Raw genomic sequence first — 20,954 nt, 5'->3', positions numbered from 1 at the left:
TACCTAGGACCAAGGTACTAGTGATGGCCCTTTCCTAGTACCTCTCACATCCTTTCCTCATTCCCTTCACCCTTGCTCATTTTATTTTACTTTTTAAAAAAGATTTATTTATTCATAGGAGACAGAGAGGCAGAGACACTGGCAGAGGGAGAAGCAGGCTCCCTATGGGGAGCCTGATGCAGGACTCGATCCCAGGACTCCAGATTCACAACCTGAACCAAAGGCAGACGCCCAACCACTGAGCTACCCAGGTGCCCCAGCCCTTATTCATTTTAGCATACCCAGCTCAGTACAATAACCTCCTTCTTGGTCTTTGACACTGTGAACTCCCCTATGTGGTGTACCTTCTGCTGGTTTTTCTTAGTCCCAGAGTCCTTATCACATTCTTCTGCTCAGAAAATTTGGGACCTGCATCTACATTTTGACTCAATTCTGAGACCTTTTACAAGTTCATTTTATTCTACGTACTCACCACTTTAGTGAGGCTTATTGCTTTCCTACCTCCTTTTATGTCACACTCATTCTTGCTCTATACTTTGGTGTCTGTTGTTTGTCCTTTTTTTTTACCCTTCCTCATTTCAAGTGCCCTTACATTTGCGAGTCTTGATTAATTTTCACTTTTCTTCATGGATGTTTTCCTATTTTTATTTTTACTAATCTCTCACCTTTAGGCAACTGTAACTACTTTCATAGGCTTTTCCACACATTTTGGCATACTGATGTTAATATTTTTTACCTCATTAGTCTTGTATCCTTAATTAAGTGAAAAATGCCATCTTCTGTTTTCCTTAGACAAATTATAAAAGCCATTTTCTATGTCTTTATATCAGAATCATAAATTGAGTACTTATTTAAAATTCTGATTCTTAGGACTCCCACCTTTAATTTATTGAGTCATAAACTCTAGAAAAGATCTCTGAGAAACAGTGCACTGTCATTAAATACTCACTGTGCTTTTGTTTAGGATTGAAGCATTTATATGAATAGGTAATTTTCCAAGTCCCATTCACTATGCCACTAGGAACTGTCATTTCTTGACTAATCCATTGGTTTGGTAGTTTGTTTTCTGGTTAATCATAGAATTCCCCATTTTCCTCTCCTTTCCACCTTTCCTCCACACCCCATTTACAGACCTATTAAAAACTCCTGCAGTATTTTTTTCTTAGTCTTAGGGACAGATGCCTTTTGAAAAACAGCGCTCTTCTGCCTCTACAGTTTGTCATCATCTATACCTTTCCATGGGGTCCTCTGAAACTCCTGTCCCTGTAGCCCCAGCCTCTGCCTGTCTGCTTCTGTTCATCTCTTGAATAAAGTTAGGAAATGCACATCTTTACTGGAACCACTAGCTCATATGCTGCTGAGTCTCTGAATTCCTGTAGCCACTTTTTACTCTAAGGTTACTTTAGTCTTCACAGAATATTAATATAGTTTTAAAAATGTGTGGAATTTTTGAAGAATGCTAAACATTATGAAAGCATTCACACATTTACATAAATATATATCCAAACATCATACACTGAAATAGAATAAGAAACTGAGCCATTGGTTGTAGATATACTATCAATAAAATATTTGCAGCTTGTTTATAAGGGGGCTGTATTTCATTTGTCTGGATATACTATAAATACTTTTTAAAACAACATTCCTAGGATGCCTGGGTGATCCTGGAGTCCCGGGATCAAGTCCCACATTGGGCTCCCTGCATGGAGTCTGCTTCTCCACCTGCCTATGTCTCTGCCTCTCTCTCTGTGTCTCTCATGAATAAATAAATAAAAATCTAAAAAAATTAAAAATGAAATAAGGAATGTTTTGGCTGCCTATTCAATACCAAATATTAGGGTAAAATATCTTATGTCAGCCTTAAAAAACAGAAATTTATGGATATCATGTTGTTTATAAAATACCATGTATCAGAGGTGCCTGCAGGGCACAGTCATTGAACATCCAAATCTTGATTTTTGGCCCAGGTAGTGATCGATCCTGGGATCGAGACCCGCACATGGGGGTCTGTGCTCAGTATGGAATCTGCTTATCCCTCTCTCTCTGCTCCTCCCCCTGCTCATGCTCACTCTCTCCATCTGTCTCTGAAGTAAATGAATAAAATCTTTAAAAACATACCATTTATATTTTGTGTGCAGACAGAGTAAAATGTTATGGAGATGACAGAATGTGTGTTTACTGTGGCTGCTTCTTGTGGTTTCAGATAATTACTCCTGGCAAAAGAAAAATGTCTGAAGCATCAATGATTGTTCCTGGTGCAGATAGATACACTGTGAGAAGTCCAATACTTTTAACCAATACCTGTAAGTTTTGTAGTCTTAAAAGACTTCTAATAAACATTATATTTTTAAAACAGGCATTTTTTAATTCAGATATTTGGGCATAATTTACCTAGGTGATAAGGTGGGAACATAGAAATTAAGATACGAACCACAGATGTCTTCTACTTGTCAAGAAATTTCAAATTTTTTAGAAAGGTATATTGGTTATTAACATATAAACATTATTTAAAGTATTAATACACAGCATTAATAATTTATTACAATTTAAGTGGGAGTCAGCTGCCACATAGTGGATAAAACATTGAATTAATCAGGACGCATGGGCTTATTTCTCCACCCCCAGATGTATACTTTGTACAGATTATCCCCCAGATAAGTGTAGAACCAGTTCTCTTTTTATAAAATGGAACTAAAGTGGCTATCTCAAGTTGTTTAGAAGACTAAATAAAAACTCTTCATTCAATAAGGAATATTGTGAAATATTTAGGCAGTGCCTGATACATACTAAGGGCTAAATACAAATTAAAAAATGCTATATGCTAGCTGCTATAAAACACAGTCTTATTTGGCCTTTATGACAATTTAAATGTGACCTTCTGTTCCCCTAATCCAGTTGCCTACTGGGCAGTTGTCTCATGTCCAGTAGGCTTCACAATGAATTCATCTTTCCATCCTCCCTGCCAATGTTTTGTCCATTTCTTACCTTGTAAATGGCATCTGTATCTACTTACTCATTTAAACCAGAAACCTGGGACCCATCCTTGCACCTCCATTTTTTACCTTCTTCATCTGAAAAGTATCTTTTTCATCTCAAGAATCGCAGTATGTAATTCTAGAAGCCCTATAAATACAGCAGTCCTCTGTCCTCCTTGTTAGCAGCACCCCGAAGAGGAAGAACTAAACCACCGCTGCAAATGACGAGTTCTGCAGAAAAACCCGTTACTCCTAAAATGTCGGAAGGTCAAGTGGGCAATGCCGTATCTCTTATATCTAGACCATCTGAAGAAAGAAATAGTGGAGATAATACAGACAAAGTAACTTTACTTTGAAAACATTTTTAAGAATTAATTTTATTAAGTTTTTGTAGAAATACAGATTGAGCTAACTTCTTTTGTAAGCAGTGAGTGCCTCACTTTGTTTAAAGTATCACCATTAAATGTGTTTATTGTTCCTTAAAGTCAGTTCCTTCTGACAAGACTCATTTATTGTGCTAACAGTAAAATTTAGGAATATCCATTCAGTATAACTGATTTGTATATTCAGTAGGAGAAATGGACTTGTCATCACTGTTTAATTATACAAGTTAGTGTCTTCTAGAAATGTAAAATACAAGTGGACTTTGTCCTTAATTATCTCAAAGTCTAGTGTGGAAATTAGGCAGATTAATAAGATAATTATAATATTGTATAAATGTTCCCAGATTGTACTTATAGGATACAGTAGGAACCTAGGGGAGGGGAAGGTGCCGAACACCAGAGCTGGAGGGGAGGGTGAAGACCAGGGGATGCTCTTTAAAGAGATGGAAAGTGAGTTGATATTTTTGAAGGGTTGATAAAGGTTAATCAAATGGACATCAAGGAGAAGGGCATTCATTCAGGTAGTCGAAGGGACAGAGCAGAGAATAGCTAAGAGAAAGTTATTTCCTGAAGAGATAGAGGAGGTAGCCCGAGATACAGATAAGTTTATAGATAAGAAACGCCTAATAGCTTTTGTTTTCTCTAAAGTGTGAGGCGGGAACATGGTGAATTTGTCTTGGTGATATGCTGAAGTAAAGGGCTCAGGGCCATGTAAAGACTTGAAACAGCTGCTATGAGATAATAGGGATAAGTAAAGGGTAATGAAGAATAAGTAAAGGTGTTAGGCAAGATTGAAGGCCCTTTCAATTTAAGACTGAATTTTATTATGGCATCAGTTCAGGAAGAAATATATGTCATTTTCTCCAACAAAGCTTAGCAGCTTTGTTGTTACAGTAAAAAAGAATTGGTGGATTTGAAAAAATGAAATGGTTATGTGGCCAAAGGATGAATGGTGCAAGAGTTGAAGATACTTTTAAAAAGAGTCAAAAGTAACTGTTCACATTATGCAGCTAAGTGTTCCTTATCAGGGCACTGTTGTTCAGTGGTATGACGTGGTCCTGAGTGTGGTGGGATGGTGGCCATTCCAGGCTTGTGCTTGCTTGTTCCTGTCAGGGGAGCCCTTCTGTCATTGTGATATCAACATGTACCTGCACACTTCCTTGTGGCTCCCACACACACACCCTGGGAGATACCCACTGGCCAGACCAAGTAGGGAAGACACTGGACAGGGCGCAGGTTCTTAGCCTGGAGGGCATATGTTTCTGAAAGCATTGGCAGATTGTTATTGGATCTGGGTACGTGTGTTATCTGTGGCTGTGAAAAGAGGGAAGCTTAGCGGCAGCAAGAGGTTACCTGTTCAGTGGCCAAAACTTTACAGAATCATTAAATATTCTAGAATTCCCAACTCTTGTGTGTATATTAGTGAAAAGACAGAATAGATGCAGGCTGTGCGATCAGCTTCAGTAAGAGATGTGCCACAGCGACGCTAGAAATTGTCAGTTACAAGTGAGAATGGAATGACTGACTAGCTGTGGATGGGACCTGCCTTGTCTGCAGTGAAAATCATTTTCTTGTGTTTTAGGATAAGCAAGCAGTATTTTGGAACAGGCATAACCTTTATGAAACAACAGACATACTACCCAGCTTTTAATAGCAAGGCAAATTATTTTAAAAGTTTTAAACTTCAATACTCTTGACTTTTAAGTTGTTTTCGTTTAATGCCTTGATTTAAATTTACATTACCGTGTCTCCTATGTGTTATAGCATATTGAAACTGCTAAAGTTGTAGAGAAGACAAAAAGTAAGGACACTGAATTCCCAAACCAAAGTATTAGTAATAGTAAGTACCTTTTTGGTTGCATTTTACTTTCTCTTAAAAATATATATACACTTCATATTTCCTTTAACTTCGCTGGCTTTCATTGATTTGAAAAAGAAAGATTTATAATGAATGTGTTTGGCTTTAGAAAGAAACTTAGAGGTTATGAGGAAATAGAATACAGCCTCTATCTCCAAGAAGATCAGTCTCTGCATCCTAATATGTGAATCTTGACTAATTTCTCTACCAACTCCCATTTTACCCTGCCAACTGCACAGGGTAAAAATTGAAAGTGCTATAATTTTTGTTTTTATTTAGATGATCTGCAGGATATTGATCCTGATTCCCAGGCAGTAGGAAAAAAAAAAAAACCTGTGTAAGTATGAAGAAAACTATCAGTTAATATATATTAATATTGTTTTTACATAAGTGTAATAAATTTAAAAGAAAAAGGTCTTATATTCTTAGAATGTCATACTGGCTGTAGCACTGATCAGCTCAAGTATTACTATGATTGCTCAATCGGAGAGTCTGTGCTTTTTTCATAGCCACCAACGTAACTCTTTTCCAAGTTGGGAGACTTCAGTCTTTTTCATTTTAAAATGAATGAGAATTTTAAAATAATAAAGTATGAGTGCTTGAGAATAAAGTGTGAGGAATTTAACCTAATTTAAATACACAGTGGATCAGGTAAGATATGTGAGCTCTATTTAAGTAGATATTGAATAATAGCAACAATGTAACATTTTTAATAATAGTTTTTAATCTGATCAATTACATAGTAAATTTTAACTTTCATAATGACTTACATAAATATTTTCAGACTTGACTAATAATAAATTGCATTCAATAAATATTGACTCAATAAAAAATCAAGGTCTCATGTCAGAAATCATAGAAATGATTCAGAAATCATAGAAATCAAACATATAAAACTAATGTTTTATAGTATATTAAGCAAGTTATTTTATTTTCCAGGTTACCTGGTGTTTTGTACAATATCTGTGGAAATAAAATGCCCTCCAAATGGTCATGCTGGACACCTGTAACAAATATTAATCTATGTAATAGCCAAAGAGCAGGTGCTTCATCAGGAGACACATTCAGTCAAGGTGAAATATGGTTTTCTCGGTATATAATAGTAGCTCAGAGAAATACTCATTTCCTGAAATGTCTAATAAATATCTTTGATTTTAACAAGTATATGTATTACTGGTTTATTAATTTAATAAGCATTGATTTTTTTTTATTTTTCCACTAGGTATTATCCACCAAAAACGTATGAAACAAAAGTCACCCTCGTCAATATCTGAGGATAATTCTGAAGAAACAGAAAAGGTGCAATATAAGAAAAAAACACAGCAAAACAAAATAGAGAAAGCAGAAGTGGGAGTTTGCAAAAGAGACACTCAACAGCAACTAAATAATCTTAAACATTCGGAGCAGAAAAATACTGAAAACACCAAGCAAAGGGATTGGCATATTGAATCTGAAACTACTTTTAAATCGGTTCTCCTAAATAAGACAGTTGAAGAATCTCTGATCTATAGGAAGAAATACATACTGTCAAAAGATGTGAATACTGCCATTTGTGATAAAAACCCTTCTCCTAGGAAAAATGTGAAAAGTCACCGAAAATCAGGGAAAAAAATAACATCTGAACTTAATTCCTGGGATTTGAGACAAAAAAAAATGGTGAGCTTTCAGTGTGTTTGCTTTTTGTGTACCTATGATTTGCCTATCTGATAACATAAGGCAGTGAAAGAAGCTTCATGAATTGCTGCAGATTTAACATTTGTGAGACCTTGTTCTTTAAGTGTCCACTCTGACAGTGCCTCCTGAACTCCCTGACCTCATCCTAGGTCTGCCCCCCACCACCACCACAGACCCAGTGCCCAGGGTGTAGGGCAGGCTTGCAAACTGGGGTAGCATGAATGCACCTGCAGCTCCTTGTATCCTCCTGATGGCTTCTTCTATTCTGTCCCTCAGATGCTTTGAGCATGTATAGAGAACTATCTGTGGCTCTCCTGTGCTTACTTTTCTTTTAAGAAATGGTTATTTTTGTCTATTTTTTCCCTGTTTTAACCAATTAGAGCGTAAAGACTGTTTTAATCATCATTTGTTTTCCTGCATGGCCTACCTCAATTTTGAACATAGTAGCATCTGAAACCATTTCTTTGATTATTGCACTAGAGTTTGACAAGTTTTTTTCAAAGAAGAAGAAAAAATCTAGGTGGAGTACAGGAGACTATTTTCTACTGTCCTATTGCTCATCCCCACTGGAGCTCTTACCACCTCCTTCAGATGAATCATCTGTAGGATATCTCTAGGACAGCTTTAGCTAGTGTGCACTGTACTTTAGACTGAAAGTTTACTTTTTGTAGCAGTTATCATAAATCCTTTATTTTGTCATTGCTATCAAGATGCAGGTTAAGAAAACTTTTAAATTAGAATACATTCCACTGCCAGTAATAGAATCTGTTTTTCATTGTTCCTTAAAGGATCCAGGTATTATATAGGCATCTATTTTCATGTATCTTCCAGAGTGATATTAACACCTGGATAGCCAAATGTCTAGAGTTGATGTAAATATTCGTCTTGATATACAGATTAAATACTTAATAGATAATTTGCAGTTATTGTTTATAATCAGACATTATTTCATTTGTCTTGACCAGCCTTATTATTTTGTCTCTAACCTGCAACTCACTTCCTGTGCCTTATTTGGCTACTTACTGTCTTCTTTAACCAAATACTTCTGGGTCATTTTTTTCTTGTTTCATAGTATGCTATTCTTCCTTCTAGTCTTAGCTGCCATTTAGTTCTTCAGATGCAGGGGAAGTAGGTTCTTTTTGTCTAAATGGCGATCTGTTCTTCAATTTTTATTTTAAACTGCTTTCTTTGGAATTTATAATTATTCCACAGAATTTCCCTGAGCTAGTCATTCATTTTTTCCTGGGAGTATGGAAACTGATCATCTCTTCTAAACTGTGCCCTGATTTTTTGAAATCCAACTTCCTGTTTCCAAAAGGTCTCTTCAGTCTTTCATAGTGTGGCACCCTGGGTTATTATTATGCAGGATTTCCTGGCACTGGCACTCATGATACTCTTCAAAGATAGTTATCTGATTCTGCTCCCTGTTCACTGGGTTAACCCAGAGAAACAGAACCTCTGCAGCTCAGCAGTACAGATTTCCCAAGTTGGTTCCTGTTATGCTGGAACTTCTTAACTCACACACTCACTATTTTAGAGGAGGTTCATTTTTGCTACATTTTTATCAAGCCAAAGTAATCTCAAGAAGAGACAGTAAGTAGTAACTTATGATCTATTACATATAAAAACATGAACTTAAAAATGATCAAAATAGGGCACCTGGGTGGCTCAGTCAGTTAAGCATCCTACTCTTGATTTCCGCTCAGGTCATGATCTCAGTCAGGGTCATGAGATTGAACTCTGCATCACACTCTGTGCTGGATGTGGAGCCCGCTTGACGTTTTCTCTCTCTTTCCCTCTCACTTACTTGTTCTCTGGCTCTCTCACTTAAAAAAAAAAGATTAAAATAGTAAATGTTATTTTTCTATTATGTTTTACTATAATTTTAAAAAATGCCTGATTCCCATAAAAAAGATAAAACTAATGACTAGAGTCAGGAGAACGCATAATCTTTGGAGTATTGTAAGGAGTGTTCTCTTAGCCAAATTACCTAAAATTATGCAGATGATAATTCTTTATAGTCCTTCCATTATTATTAACTAAAGTCTATAGTTCAGATTAGAGTTCACTCTTTGCGTTGTATACTATACATGTTTTGACAGGTATATAGCAACATGTATCTTCCATTATATTATCATACATAATAGTTTTACTGCTTTAAAATTCCCCTGTGCTCCTTACCCCCTCACACTCCTGGCAATCACTGATTTTTTTACTGTCTCTGTAGTTATGCCTTTTCCAGAATATCATAGAGTTGGAACTGTATAGTACATAGTCCTTTCAGATTGGCTTCTTTTACTTAGCAATTGCAATGACTTTTCGTGGCCTAATAGCTCATTTCTTTTTACCACTAAATAATATTCCATTATATGCATGTGCCAAGATTTGTTTACCTATTCACCTTTGAAAGAACATCTCAGTTGGTTCTGTGATTTGACAGTTATGAGTAAAGCTTCTGTAAACATTCATTGTGCAGATTTTATGTGGACATAAGCTTCCAACTCATTTGGGGAAATACCAAGGAGCATGATTGCTGGATCATAGATCATATTAGTTTTGTGAAAAACTGCCTGTTTTCTGGAAGTGGAAAAACGTGGCTGTACCATTTTTGCATTCTGAGCAACAGATGAGAAGGTTCTTGTTGATCTACATCCTTGCCAATATTGAATGTTGTCATTGTCTTGGATTTTAGCTGTTCTTAGTGGTATCTTGTTGTTTTAATTTACAGTTCCCTAATGACATATGAATTTGAGCATCTTTTAATATTTTTATTTACCATCTGTATGTCGTCTTTGGTGAGTTGTTGACGCAGATTTTTTGCTCTTTTTTATTGTCGAATATTAACAGTTGTTTCTATAATTTAGATAGAAGCATGGCATGCTTTATTTCACTTCATAGATAACTGTGTTTTTTATGAATTGAAGGTTTGTGGCAGCCCTGTATTGAGCAAGTATAGTGATGCCATTTTTCCAACAGCATTTGCTGACTTTATGTCTCTATCACATTTTGCTAATTTTCATAATATTTTAAAGTTTTTTATTATTATTAGTTATGGTGATCTGTGGTCAGTGTTCTTTGATGTTACTATTATAGTTGTTTTGAGGCACCATGACTGCACCCAGGTAAGATGGCAAACTTAATACATGGGTGTTTTCTGACTGCTCCACCAACTGGCCATTCCCCTGTCTCTGTCCTTCTCCTTAGGCCTCCCTATACCCTGAGACATAACAATATTGAGATTAGACCAGTTAATAATCCTACAGTGGTCTCTAAGTGTTCAAGTGAAAGGGAGAGTCCCATGTCTCTCATTTTAAGTCAGAAGCTAAAAATGATTAAGCTTTATGAAGAAATCATGGAAAAAGCTGAGATAAGCAAAAAGCTTGATCTCTTGTGAAACAGCTTTATTACTGATCTGGAGGAGGCTTGAGTGGCCTATATAGAAGCTCAAACTAGCCACAAAATTCTCTTAAGCCAAAGCCTACTTAAGAGCAAAGCCCTAACTCTCTTCAATTTTATGAAGGTTGAGGTAAAGAAGCTGTAGAAGAAAAGTCTGAAGCTAGCAGAGGTTCATGAAGTTTAAGGAAAGAAGCCATCTCCATAACATAAAAATGCAAGGTGAAGCAGCAAGTTACCCAGAAGATTTAGCTAAGATAATTAATGAAGGTGGCTAGACTAAACAGATTTTCAGTGTAGACAAGATAACCATATATTGGAAGAAGGTGCCATCTAGGACTTCCAGAGGTAGGGAGAAGTCCATGCCTGGCATCAGAGCCTCAGAGGACTCTCTTATTAGGAGCTAATGCAGCTGGTGACTGTAAGTTGGAACCAGTGTTCATTTACCATCCTGAAAATCCTAGGGCCCTTAAGAATTGTGCTAAATCTACTCTGCCTGAGATTTATAAATGGAACAGCAAACAGATGTGACAGCACATCTGTTTATAACATGGTTTGCTGAATATTTTAAACCCACTGTTGAGACCTGCTCAGAAAAAAAAAAAAAGATTCCTTTTAAAATATTACTTCTCACTGACAATGCACCTGATCATTCAAGAGCTTTGATTGAGATGTACAATGATTTCAGACCTGCTAACACAGCATCCACTCTGCAGCCCATGGATCAAAGAGTAATTTCTACTTTCATGTCTTACTATTTAAGAAATACATTTCATAAGGCTCTAGCTGCCATACATAGTGATTCCTCTGATGGATCTGGGCAAACTAAATTGAAAACCTCTGGAAAGGATTCACCATTCTAGATGCCATTAAGAAAATTTGTGAAGGGGGTCCCCAGGTGACTCAGTTAAGCATCCAACTCTTTGATTTCCGCTCAGGTCATGATCTCTGAGGGTCATTAGGTTGAGCCCCGCATCAAGCTTCATGCTGGGCATAGAGCCTACTTAGGATTCTCTCTCTCCCTCCTTCTCTCAAAGAAAAGAATGTTTATGATTCCTGGAAAGAGGTCAAAATATCAACATTAGCAGGAATTTGGAAGAGTTAATTCCAGCCTTCATGGATGACTTTGATAGGTTCAAGACTTCAGTGGAAGAAGTAGCTACAGGTGTGGTGTAAACAGCAGGAGAACTAGAATTAGAAGTGGAGCCTGAAGATGGGACTAAATTCCTGGGATCTCATGATAAAACTTTAATGGATGAGGAGCTGCTTTTATGGATGAGCAAAAACCATGGTTTCTTGAGATGGAATCTACTCATGGTGGAAATGCTGTGAGGACTGACAACAAAGAATTTAGAATATTACATAAACTTAGTTGATAAAGCATAGGCAGGGTTTGAGAGGCTTGACTTCAGTTTTGAAGGACGTTCTCGTGTCGATAAAATACTATCAAATAGCATTGCATGCTACACAGAAATCATTCATGAAAGGGACAGTCATTCTGGCACATTTCATTGTCTTATAAGAAATTGCCACAGCCACCCCAGCCTTCAGTAACCACCACCCTGATCAGTAAGCAGCCATCAAGGTTGAGGCAAGACTCTACAAGCAAAAAGATTATAATCTGCTGAAAACTCAGATGATTAGCATTTTTAGCATTAAAGTATTTTTAATTAACATATGTACTTTGTTTTTCTTTTTTTTTATTTATTTTTGTTTATTTATGATACACATAGAGAGAGAGAGGCAGAGACACAGGCAGAGGGAGAAGCAGGCTCCATGCCAGGAGCCCGACGTGGGACTCGATCCCAGGTCTCCAGGATCGCACCCTGGGCCAAAGGCAGGCGCTAAACCGCTGAGCCACCAGGGATCCCCATGTATTTTGTTTTTCAAGACATAATTCTATTGTGCATTTACTAGACTACAGTATAGAGTAAGCATAACTTTTATATGCACTGGGAAACCCAAGTTCATTTAACTCACTTTAATGTATTATTTGCTTTATCACTGTGCTATAGAACCAATGTGGTGTGTCTGTACAGGTCATTTATCAGATATGTGTTTTACAAATATTTTCTTTCTATGGAGCATCTTTTTATCTTCCAAACAGTGTCTTTCACAGAAGTTTTTATTTTTAATGAAGTTCTACTTACCAATTTTGTCTTTCATGGATTGTGCTTTTGGTGTTATACGTAAAAAGGCATTGCCAAACTTAAGGTCACCTAGATTTTCTCCTATGTTATCTTCTAGGAGTTTTATTGCATTTTACTTTTAGACTTATGATCTCTTTTGAGTTAATTTTGTGAAGGGTTTAAGATTTGTGTCTAAATTTGTTTGTTGGTGTTTTTTTTTTAAATATGTGGATGTCCAGTTATTCTATCATCATTTGTTGAAAAGACTCCTTTCTCCATTACATTGCCTTTGCTCTTTTACTAAAGATCAGGTGACTGTATTTATGAAGGCTTATTTCTGGGCTTCCTGTTTACTTTCTGTTTTATTGTATTATTTGTCCATTTCACGAATACCACCCTATATTGATTATTGTATCTTTTTAGTAAATCTTAATGTAAGGTAGTGTCAGTCTTCCAACTGCGTTTTTCAATATTGTATTGGCTATTCTGGGTCTCTTGCTTCTCCATGTACACTGTAGAATCATTTTTATTTATTGATATCCATAAAATAACTTGCTGGGATTTGATTGTAATTACATTGAATCTGTAGATCAAGTTAGGAAGAACTGACATCTTGACAATATTGAGCTTCCTATCCATGAACATGGAATTTCCTTCCATTTATTTAGTCTCTGATTTTCTTCATTAGTCATGTATAGATCTTGTACATGTTTTGTTAGATTTATACCTAAGTATTTCCTTTTGCGGAGTACTAATGCAAATGAAATGTAATTTTAAACTTGTTCATTACTAGATTATAAGAAAGCAATCAACTTTTGTATAGTAACCTTATATCCTTCAGCAGTGCTATCACAATTGCCTTTTAGTTCCAGGAGTATTTTTGTTGATTTTTTTGAGATTTTTTTCTACATAGACAATGATGTCGTGTAGACAGTTTTATTTCTGTCTAAAACTGTCATCAAAAACCCTTTTATTTCTTCTGATTCTGTATACCATTTATTTCTTCTCTTGTCTTACTGCATTCCTAGAACTTCTGGTTTGATGATGAATAGGAGTGGTGAGAGTAGGCATCTTACCCTTGTTTCTGATCTTGGTGGGAAAACATGTAATTTCTTTCCATTAAGTATGATATTAGCTGTAATTTTGTTTTTTGGAAGATGTTCATTTTTAAAAAAATATTTATTTATTTATTTATTTACTTACTTACTTACTTACTTACTTACTTACTTACTTATTTACAAGAGACACAGAGAGAGAGAGGCAGAGACATGCAGAGGGAGAGGCAGGCTCCCTGCAGGGAGCCCCATGAGGAACTCGATCCCAGGACTGGGATCTCGACCTGAGCCAAAAGCAGATGCTCAACCACTGAGCCACCCAGGCATCCCTGTAAGATTTTCTTTTATCAAGCTGAAGACATTCATCTGTCTTCCTAGTTTTCTAAGAATTGTTATCATGAAGGGGTATTGGGTTTTGTTACATGCTTTTCATGTATCTATATTAATTGTGTGATTTTTCTTTAGCCTATTGGTATGATGCATTGTTAATTGATTTTCAAATGTTGAATCAGACTTGCATATCTTGAATAAATACCATTTAGTTATGGTATATAGTCCTTTTTTATACATCATTGAATAAAATTTGCTAATGTCTTGTTGATTTTTGTATCTATGTTCATGAGAGATACTGGTCTGTAATTTTCTTGTAATATCTTTGATTTTGGTGGAAAGATGACACTAGCTTCATTGAGTTAGGAAGTATTCCCTCTGCTTTGGTCTTCTGGACAATTGTAGAAAATTGATATAATTCTTCCTTAAGTATTTGGTAGAACTTACCAGTAAACCCATCTGGAGCCTGGTGCTTTCTGTTTTAGAAGGTATTAATTAGAGGATCCCTGGGTGGCTCAGCGGTTTGGCGCCTGCCTTTGGTCCAGGGCGTGATCCTGGAGTCCCGGGATTGAGTCCCACGTCAGGCTCCCGGCATGGAGCCTGCTTCTCCCTCCTTCTGTGTCTCTGCCCCCCACCCCCCGTGTGTCTATCATAAATAAATAAATAAATCTTAAAAAAAGAAGGTATTAATTATGGATTCAATTTCTCTAATAGATGTAGGCCTATTTAGGTGATCCATTTCTCCTTATATGAGTTTTGGCAGATTTTGCCTTTTCAGGAATTGGCCCATTTTATTTTGGTTATCAAATTTGTGGGCATTGAATTGTTCATATTCCTTTATCAGCCTTTTAATGTCCATAAGAGTGACAGCCTCTGTTTCATTTCTGATAGTAGTAATTTCTGTCTTTTCTCTCTCTCTCTCTCTCTCTCTCTCTCTCTCTTTTTTTTTTTTTTTACCTTAGCTAACCTGGTTAAAGATGTATTGATTTTAATGATCTTTTCAAAGACCCACCTTTTAGTTGCTTTCAGTTTTTAATATGATTTATTTTTCCATGGATAGAAACTTTTATTTTGATCTCTGCAGAGCACTCTGCACCATTCTGTATGTTAGGTCTTATCCTGTGTTGTTTAATGTCTAACAAAGCCCAGACTTAGTAAATAATTTCTTACCTACTTTATGGTTCTTTTTAGTTATATAGAGAACCAGATTTTTCTTAAATATTCCTTTATTTCCTTTGAAAGTTAACTGGTAGAGTCTTCAGGTAATTTCTAAATTGTTTCAGAGAGAAAAGTCAAAAGAGAAAGGATTTACTGATGCAGCAGAATCCTTGATAAACCAAATTAATAAGAGATACAAAACGAAGGATAACATACAGTCTACAAGAAAATTCAAGGAGTCTCTGATTGACAGGTATGTTCTTAAATTTTCAACATAAATATTTTTCAGACAGGTACAGCTAAATTATTTTACAATTTTAAGAAGGTAAGTTTTGAACATCTTCAAATAATACAGCTTTCCAGTAGAGAACACCTAGTTACTTATTTACTTTTATAAATAGTAGCTGTTTAAATTATTTAGGAAGGGAACTCAATTTGAAATTAGTCATTGAAGTATGTGATTAATTTTATAAAGTATCAAAAATACCGTATTGATACAGCATACCATTTCATAAATAAATCTTTAGGATATAGACATTTTAGGATTTTCTTTATTGAGCCTAGTGATGAGTAAAACTAAATAAATTTAAATATATTGCTTAATGAAATGTGAAATTTAAATTAGCTGAAATGAGTTACTTTTATATAGAAAATACACATTTTTTTGTTTGCAGTCTTTCTGAAGGTTAGTTCTTACTGCAAAATGTTTCTTTACAGATTGGTGATTAATTCATATTTAAATTAATTCTGGCCTTATAAGACACAAAACAATTATTCTCTTGGCAGAACCATTCATTTCCAATTGCTTGGCACTTCCTACTGCATGAATGATGCAGCTTATTAACAGTTAGTGTTGCTATTTACCAGGAGTAAAGTTGCACAAGTATCAGGCTAGTGTCACATTTCATTTATTTATAGCATATTGAATGTAAACTTAGTGACCCAAATGTTTTACCTTATATACAGTGGCTTTTATGAAGAACATTCTGATATTGAATTGTTTTTTTAATTTTAACAAAACCTTTCTTATAGTGGTTTTTCAAGCAAATGTGATCTACAGCTCAGCAAGGTAGGTTTCGTTTATTTAATTATACCAAATGTATAGTCACACTATATATTTGACTGTAAACATAAGATAGAATCGCAATACAGGATGGAACTAATGTTTTCAGCAAGTTGATAAATGGATTAAGCAATCAACAAGTTTAGTGGCAAGTACTCAAAGTAGTCCTCTTTCTGTTCTACTTTTCAAAAAAAATAAAAAGCTTTATTTCTATATGTGAGTGAGATCTTTTCATTTTTTGGTACCTGATTCAAAAAATGTTTATCTTCATTTTTTTCCTAGTAATCCCATCTCTTCTAACAATAAGATCCTTCTTAAGTCTCTTTTTTTGTTTAAAAAGATTACTGTTTATTCAGACTTAAAATATCAATTCTCTTTGATTTATTCCTCATAATTACTTTCTATCTATTTAGTTTCAAGTTTTGAGGTTCACTTTCTGTACATTACTCTTAAATCTCCCCTCTTCTGCCCATGTGACTCCTTTTTCCTAGTTTGAGTTCTAATTTATAATCCTTGGATTATTGCAGAAGCTTTTATGTAATTCTTTTTGCCTCTAGTATTTCTCTTGCCAATCTGGCCTTCTATTCAGGACCAGCTTTTTTTTCTTTAAAGCACAGAGCTTCAGTCATGTCATTCTGTTGTTCAGATTCCTTCTTTGGTCCCTTTTGCTCAGGCTGGCTTCCTAGTCCCTTTGAAAGTCTGTTTTTATTTCCTAGTATTAGCTCCCTACGCAGGTCTCCTTTAGCCGAAGCAGAAGAACTTGAGATTCCCTGAAGTGTCTTTCCTAAGTGTTTATTCTCTTTTTTCTTCTACTCTTTGGAAAAAACTTTGAACTGGGTCAGTGTACTCTCACACTCTTTTCTGGTCCTCAAAACTTGATTCCTCCTTGCCAGTCTCACTTCAATCTGCCACCTTTTTGAAAACTTCCACAGTGTCCTGACTCAAAATCCAAATGGGCAAGAATTCTGAATCTATGCCCTGATTTCTTTGTTTTTTGTTTTTGTTTTGTTTAAAGATTTTATTTTATTTATTATATATAGAGAGAGCACAAGCAGGGAGAATGGCAGAGAGAGCGGTAGCCCAACAAGCGGCTTGATCCTAGGATTCTGGGATCATGACCTGAACCCAGGGCAGATACTCAACCAACTGAGCCACTCAGGAGTCCCCAACACCAATTTCTTTGTACCATTTCTTGATATTTTACTCACTCTTGCAGTTTTTTTTTTCTCTCCTGTGTCTTCTGTTAGACTCTGTTTAGAATCATCTTTGTACCCTGTATAACACTTTTGCTCCCTTTTATATCTTTTTTAATATTTTGGCTTATTTTTTGTTTCTTCTGTAATACCTAGCACATGCTAGCATGCAGTAGATGAATTGAACAGATGTATGTAAACACTGGTAAAAATCATACTGGAAAGGATAAGATAAGTGACAGAAGAGTAATATATTGAGGGATAAACTTTTTGAAATAATACAAATAATTATATGTAAAATAGTCAAATACATAATACAATTAAATATGAATAACTAAAATGAATAGTTTTAATATTTCCAACTTATTAAATAGACATCAGAGTATTTCTTTCAATAATTGTTTAGTGATATTAATAGTGATTTTACATAAACCTTAGTCGTTCCCGGGGATCCCTGGGTGGCGCAGTGGTTTGGCGCCTGCCTTTGGCCCAGGGCGCGATCCTGGAGACCCGGGATCGAGTCCCACATCGAGTCCCACGTCGGGCTCCCGGTGCATGGAGCCTGTTTCTCCCTCTGCCTGTGTCTCTGCCTCTCTCTCTCTCTCTCTCTGTGTGTGACTATCATAAATAAGTAAAAATTAAAAAAAAAACAAACAAACAAAAAAAAAAACATAGTCGTTCCCAAAGTTTTTCTATCTAAGACTTTAAAGCAAATGAGTCTGGGAAAAAAAGAAGCATGCTTGTTTTGTGATTCTAAAATCACTAAGGTTCAGCTTGTAGGATACCTGTGTAGAGTAATGCCAGTGCATTTTAAAGATATAAGGATATTATATTTTATATATAATTTATAGTACTTTCAAATTATATTCTTCATAAAGTCTTTAAAATTTTTAAGTGTAAATATTTAATACTTTTATACAGTTTACATTAAGAAAATAGTTACAGATGTAAAACATGAGTAGGAACAAGTAGAAAATAAATGAAAATATGGGGATCCCTGGGTGACTCAGCGATTTAGCGCCTGTCTTCCGCCCAGGGCGTGATCCTGGAGTCCTGGGATGGAGTCCCCACTTCGGGCTCCCTGCATGGAGCCTGCTTCTCCCTCTGCCTGTGTCTCTGTCTGTCTGTCTGTCTCTCTCTCTGTCTCGGTCTCTCATGAATAAATAAATAAAAATCTAAAAAACTAAAAAAATATATGAAAATAAAAATTGCATATGTTTTTTGTTTGCCAAGTATACTAATGTACAAGTTTGAAAGTTATACAGACTTTTTTGTGTTTAGGAAAAGGTTCAGAAAAAAAGTTACAGACAACTGAAGACTACTTTTGTTAATGTTACTTCTGAATGCCAATTGTGAGTAATTTTTCATAGATCTTAGTTTTCTTCATATTTGAAAATTTATTATATATTGGAGTTAATATTTCTCTTTATTTTTACAGGAATGATGTTTATAATTTTAACTTGAATGGAGCTGATGAGCCTATTATAAAACTTGGAGTAAGCTAGAAATCAGTGGTTTTTTATTTAATTATTCAGCATTTATTTTGTATTTACCATAGAGTTATTACAGTGTATGTTTTTTGGTTTCCGTTCTCTTGTAGATATGCTTTAAAATATTTTTAAATGTTTCAAAATTTATTTGGCACCAACTTAGGTACATTTGGTTTCCTTTCAAATCCTTTGGACTAAAGTAGTGAAAAATGAGTAATTGAGGCATGGGGGTACTGACACTACTACATCAAGAAAATCCCTTTCCTTCTCGATATGAGAAATTTAAAAACATTTACTCTAGTTTTTCTCTTGCCAATCCATCATTCTATTCAGTACCAGCTTTTTTTTTAAAGTATATTTTATAATAGTGGCTTTCTTCTTAAATATAAAAATATTTAGTTAATTTTATTGATGCATCTTATAAAAGGAAGTAATAGACACTAGATTTTATATGTTTATTTTTAAAATTTTTGTTTACCTCAATTCAACACTAAGAAAAATGTTTTAATGTTTATTCACAATATAGATCCAGGAATTTCAAGCTACAGCTACAGAAGCCCGTGTGGATAATTCAATAAAATTGTAGGTGTTTTTATTAGAATTAGATGAATCAAACTAAAATAAACTTACTCTTTTTCTTCAATATTTCCTCCCAGTTTGTTTGAGAGTTTTTAACAAATGAGAAGAATGAATAAAAATGCTACTGGCATGATTACCCCATTATATTTCTAATATTTCAGCCTTTGTTTCTAAAATAAATTTGCAAATTCCATGCTCTTTTATATTAGTTGTGTCTCTTAGATGATAAAGTTGAAAGGACTTAGTCCTTTCATCTGACCTTGTTATTTTCATAATTAACTGATGTCAGAGAGCATAAGCAACTTGGCCAGAATTACATAGTGAATTTAGTAAAAGAGTAAGGCTGAAGACCCAGGTCTAACTGTCCAGTGCATGTTACCTTAAGAGAACAAATAATTAAAGTTAATTAAAATTAATGCATATTTTTGTTTAAGGATAGGTTTAAGGAATCATGATGAACTTGAAACTTCTCTCAAAACAAAAGATAAAAAAGTGAGTTATGATATCAGTATATCTATTAAAAACAGTATTTTAAAAATAATTTTCCAATGTGAAAGATGATCACAGATCTAGAAAACAAAATTATTTGGACTTTTTTTTCTTCTGTGAGATTATCCATGGGCCCCCTATGACTTTGTCATGGTCTCTGAGCTGTTTGTGATCATCTAGAAATAGAAGATATGACAGTTTTAGTTATTTTCTTTGATGACATTAACTTATGTCTCTGTGGGAGTAGGCAGTTTTAAAACAACAGAATATGAATCTCAGTCCCTGATCTGGATTTCTGAGTGACTTTCTAGATATGTTTTCGTTAATGCTAGGTAGATTAGTATGCCAAAAAATTAAGTTTTTCTGTTGCCTGGGGTTGTTTTTTGGCTTAACTTACCTTGCATAGTATATAATGAGACATGTTTCTTCATCTATTACAAGGATTTTTTTTTTTTTATAGACTGTAACAGACCCTAAAAACAAAAATCTCTTTAGTGATACTGACACTGAATACGTATGTGATGACAGCAAGACTGATGTTAGCTGGCTAAAGGAACCAAAATCAAAACCACAGCTAATAGACTATAGCAGAAATAAAAATGTGAAGAAACATAAAAGTGGGAAACCAAGTAAGAAATCACTTTTTAGAGAAATATTGCAACTGATTTTACCATTTAAACTACATGAAATGCTTTGTTGGTTGATAAGTATATTTGTACATGTAGTTAGTGTTTATAACTACATAGCCTTATGAATAGAAAAAGAAGAGCAAATACACCACACTACAGATGTTTTGTTTTTTCATTTTATTATTTTTAATAATGTAGTTATAGATAAATTTCTTTTTTACTGAGATCTTAAGAGACACAAAATATGATTTTCCTATTCTTTGGTTCATGCATACTCTAATTGCTGGTCTTCTAATGGCCTACTGTTACTCACTTATTTAGCAATTACTGTGAATGATGAATTATTAAGCACTCATGAAACCAGTACTCTAAGCAAAAATCAAATCTTGGACATCTATTTCCTGTCGCACCCAGCACATGATTTTTAGGAATTCACATAGAATTCATATAAAGATATATTGTAAGGAAAACAATTTTCTTGGAGAAATATTTTTGCCTATATCTTCCACAGAATGTCTTCTCAGCATATGGCTTCTACTTCATCTAGTGACTCTCT

At 34.9% G+C, this 20,954-nt stretch overlaps 1 protein-coding gene across 10 annotated transcripts in view; it reads left to right on the top strand.

The window, feature by feature from the left end:
- The window catches only part of SYCP2 (synaptonemal complex protein 2), a 78,899-nt gene that overhangs the window by 42,587 nt on the left and 15,358 nt on the right, over positions 1-20,954 (top strand). For 8 of the 10 annotated variants that reach the window (XM_049100289.1, XM_049100291.1, XM_049100296.1 and 5 more), the window contains exons 18-30: positions 2,204-2,303; positions 3,159-3,316; positions 5,123-5,198; positions 5,496-5,553; positions 6,156-6,289; positions 6,439-6,872; positions 15,081-15,208; positions 15,988-16,024; positions 18,493-18,563; positions 18,650-18,707; positions 19,228-19,283; positions 19,715-19,772; positions 20,230-20,398. In XM_049100289.1, coding sequence (XP_048956246.1) covers positions 2,204-2,303; positions 3,159-3,316; positions 5,123-5,198; positions 5,496-5,553; positions 6,156-6,289; positions 6,439-6,872; positions 15,081-15,208; positions 15,988-16,024; positions 18,493-18,563; positions 18,650-18,707; positions 19,228-19,283; positions 19,715-19,772; positions 20,230-20,398 — 1,537 coding nt within the window. Of the gene's footprint in view, positions 1-2,203; positions 2,304-3,158; positions 3,317-5,122; positions 5,199-5,495; positions 5,556-6,155; positions 6,290-6,438; positions 6,873-15,080; positions 15,209-15,987; positions 16,025-18,492; positions 18,564-18,649; positions 18,708-19,227; positions 19,284-19,714; positions 19,773-20,229; positions 20,399-20,954 lie in introns of those variants that run through there. The other 2 variants (XM_049100290.1, XR_007405460.1) reach the window with 2 other exon arrangements.

This window comes from Canis lupus, chromosome 24 (assembly GCF_003254725.2).
Source record: "Canis lupus dingo isolate Sandy chromosome 24, ASM325472v2, whole genome shotgun sequence".
In the NCBI taxonomy this organism is placed as follows: Eukaryota; Metazoa; Chordata; class Mammalia; order Carnivora; family Canidae; genus Canis; species Canis lupus.
This window is presented reverse-complemented; position numbering and strand designations above follow the sequence as displayed.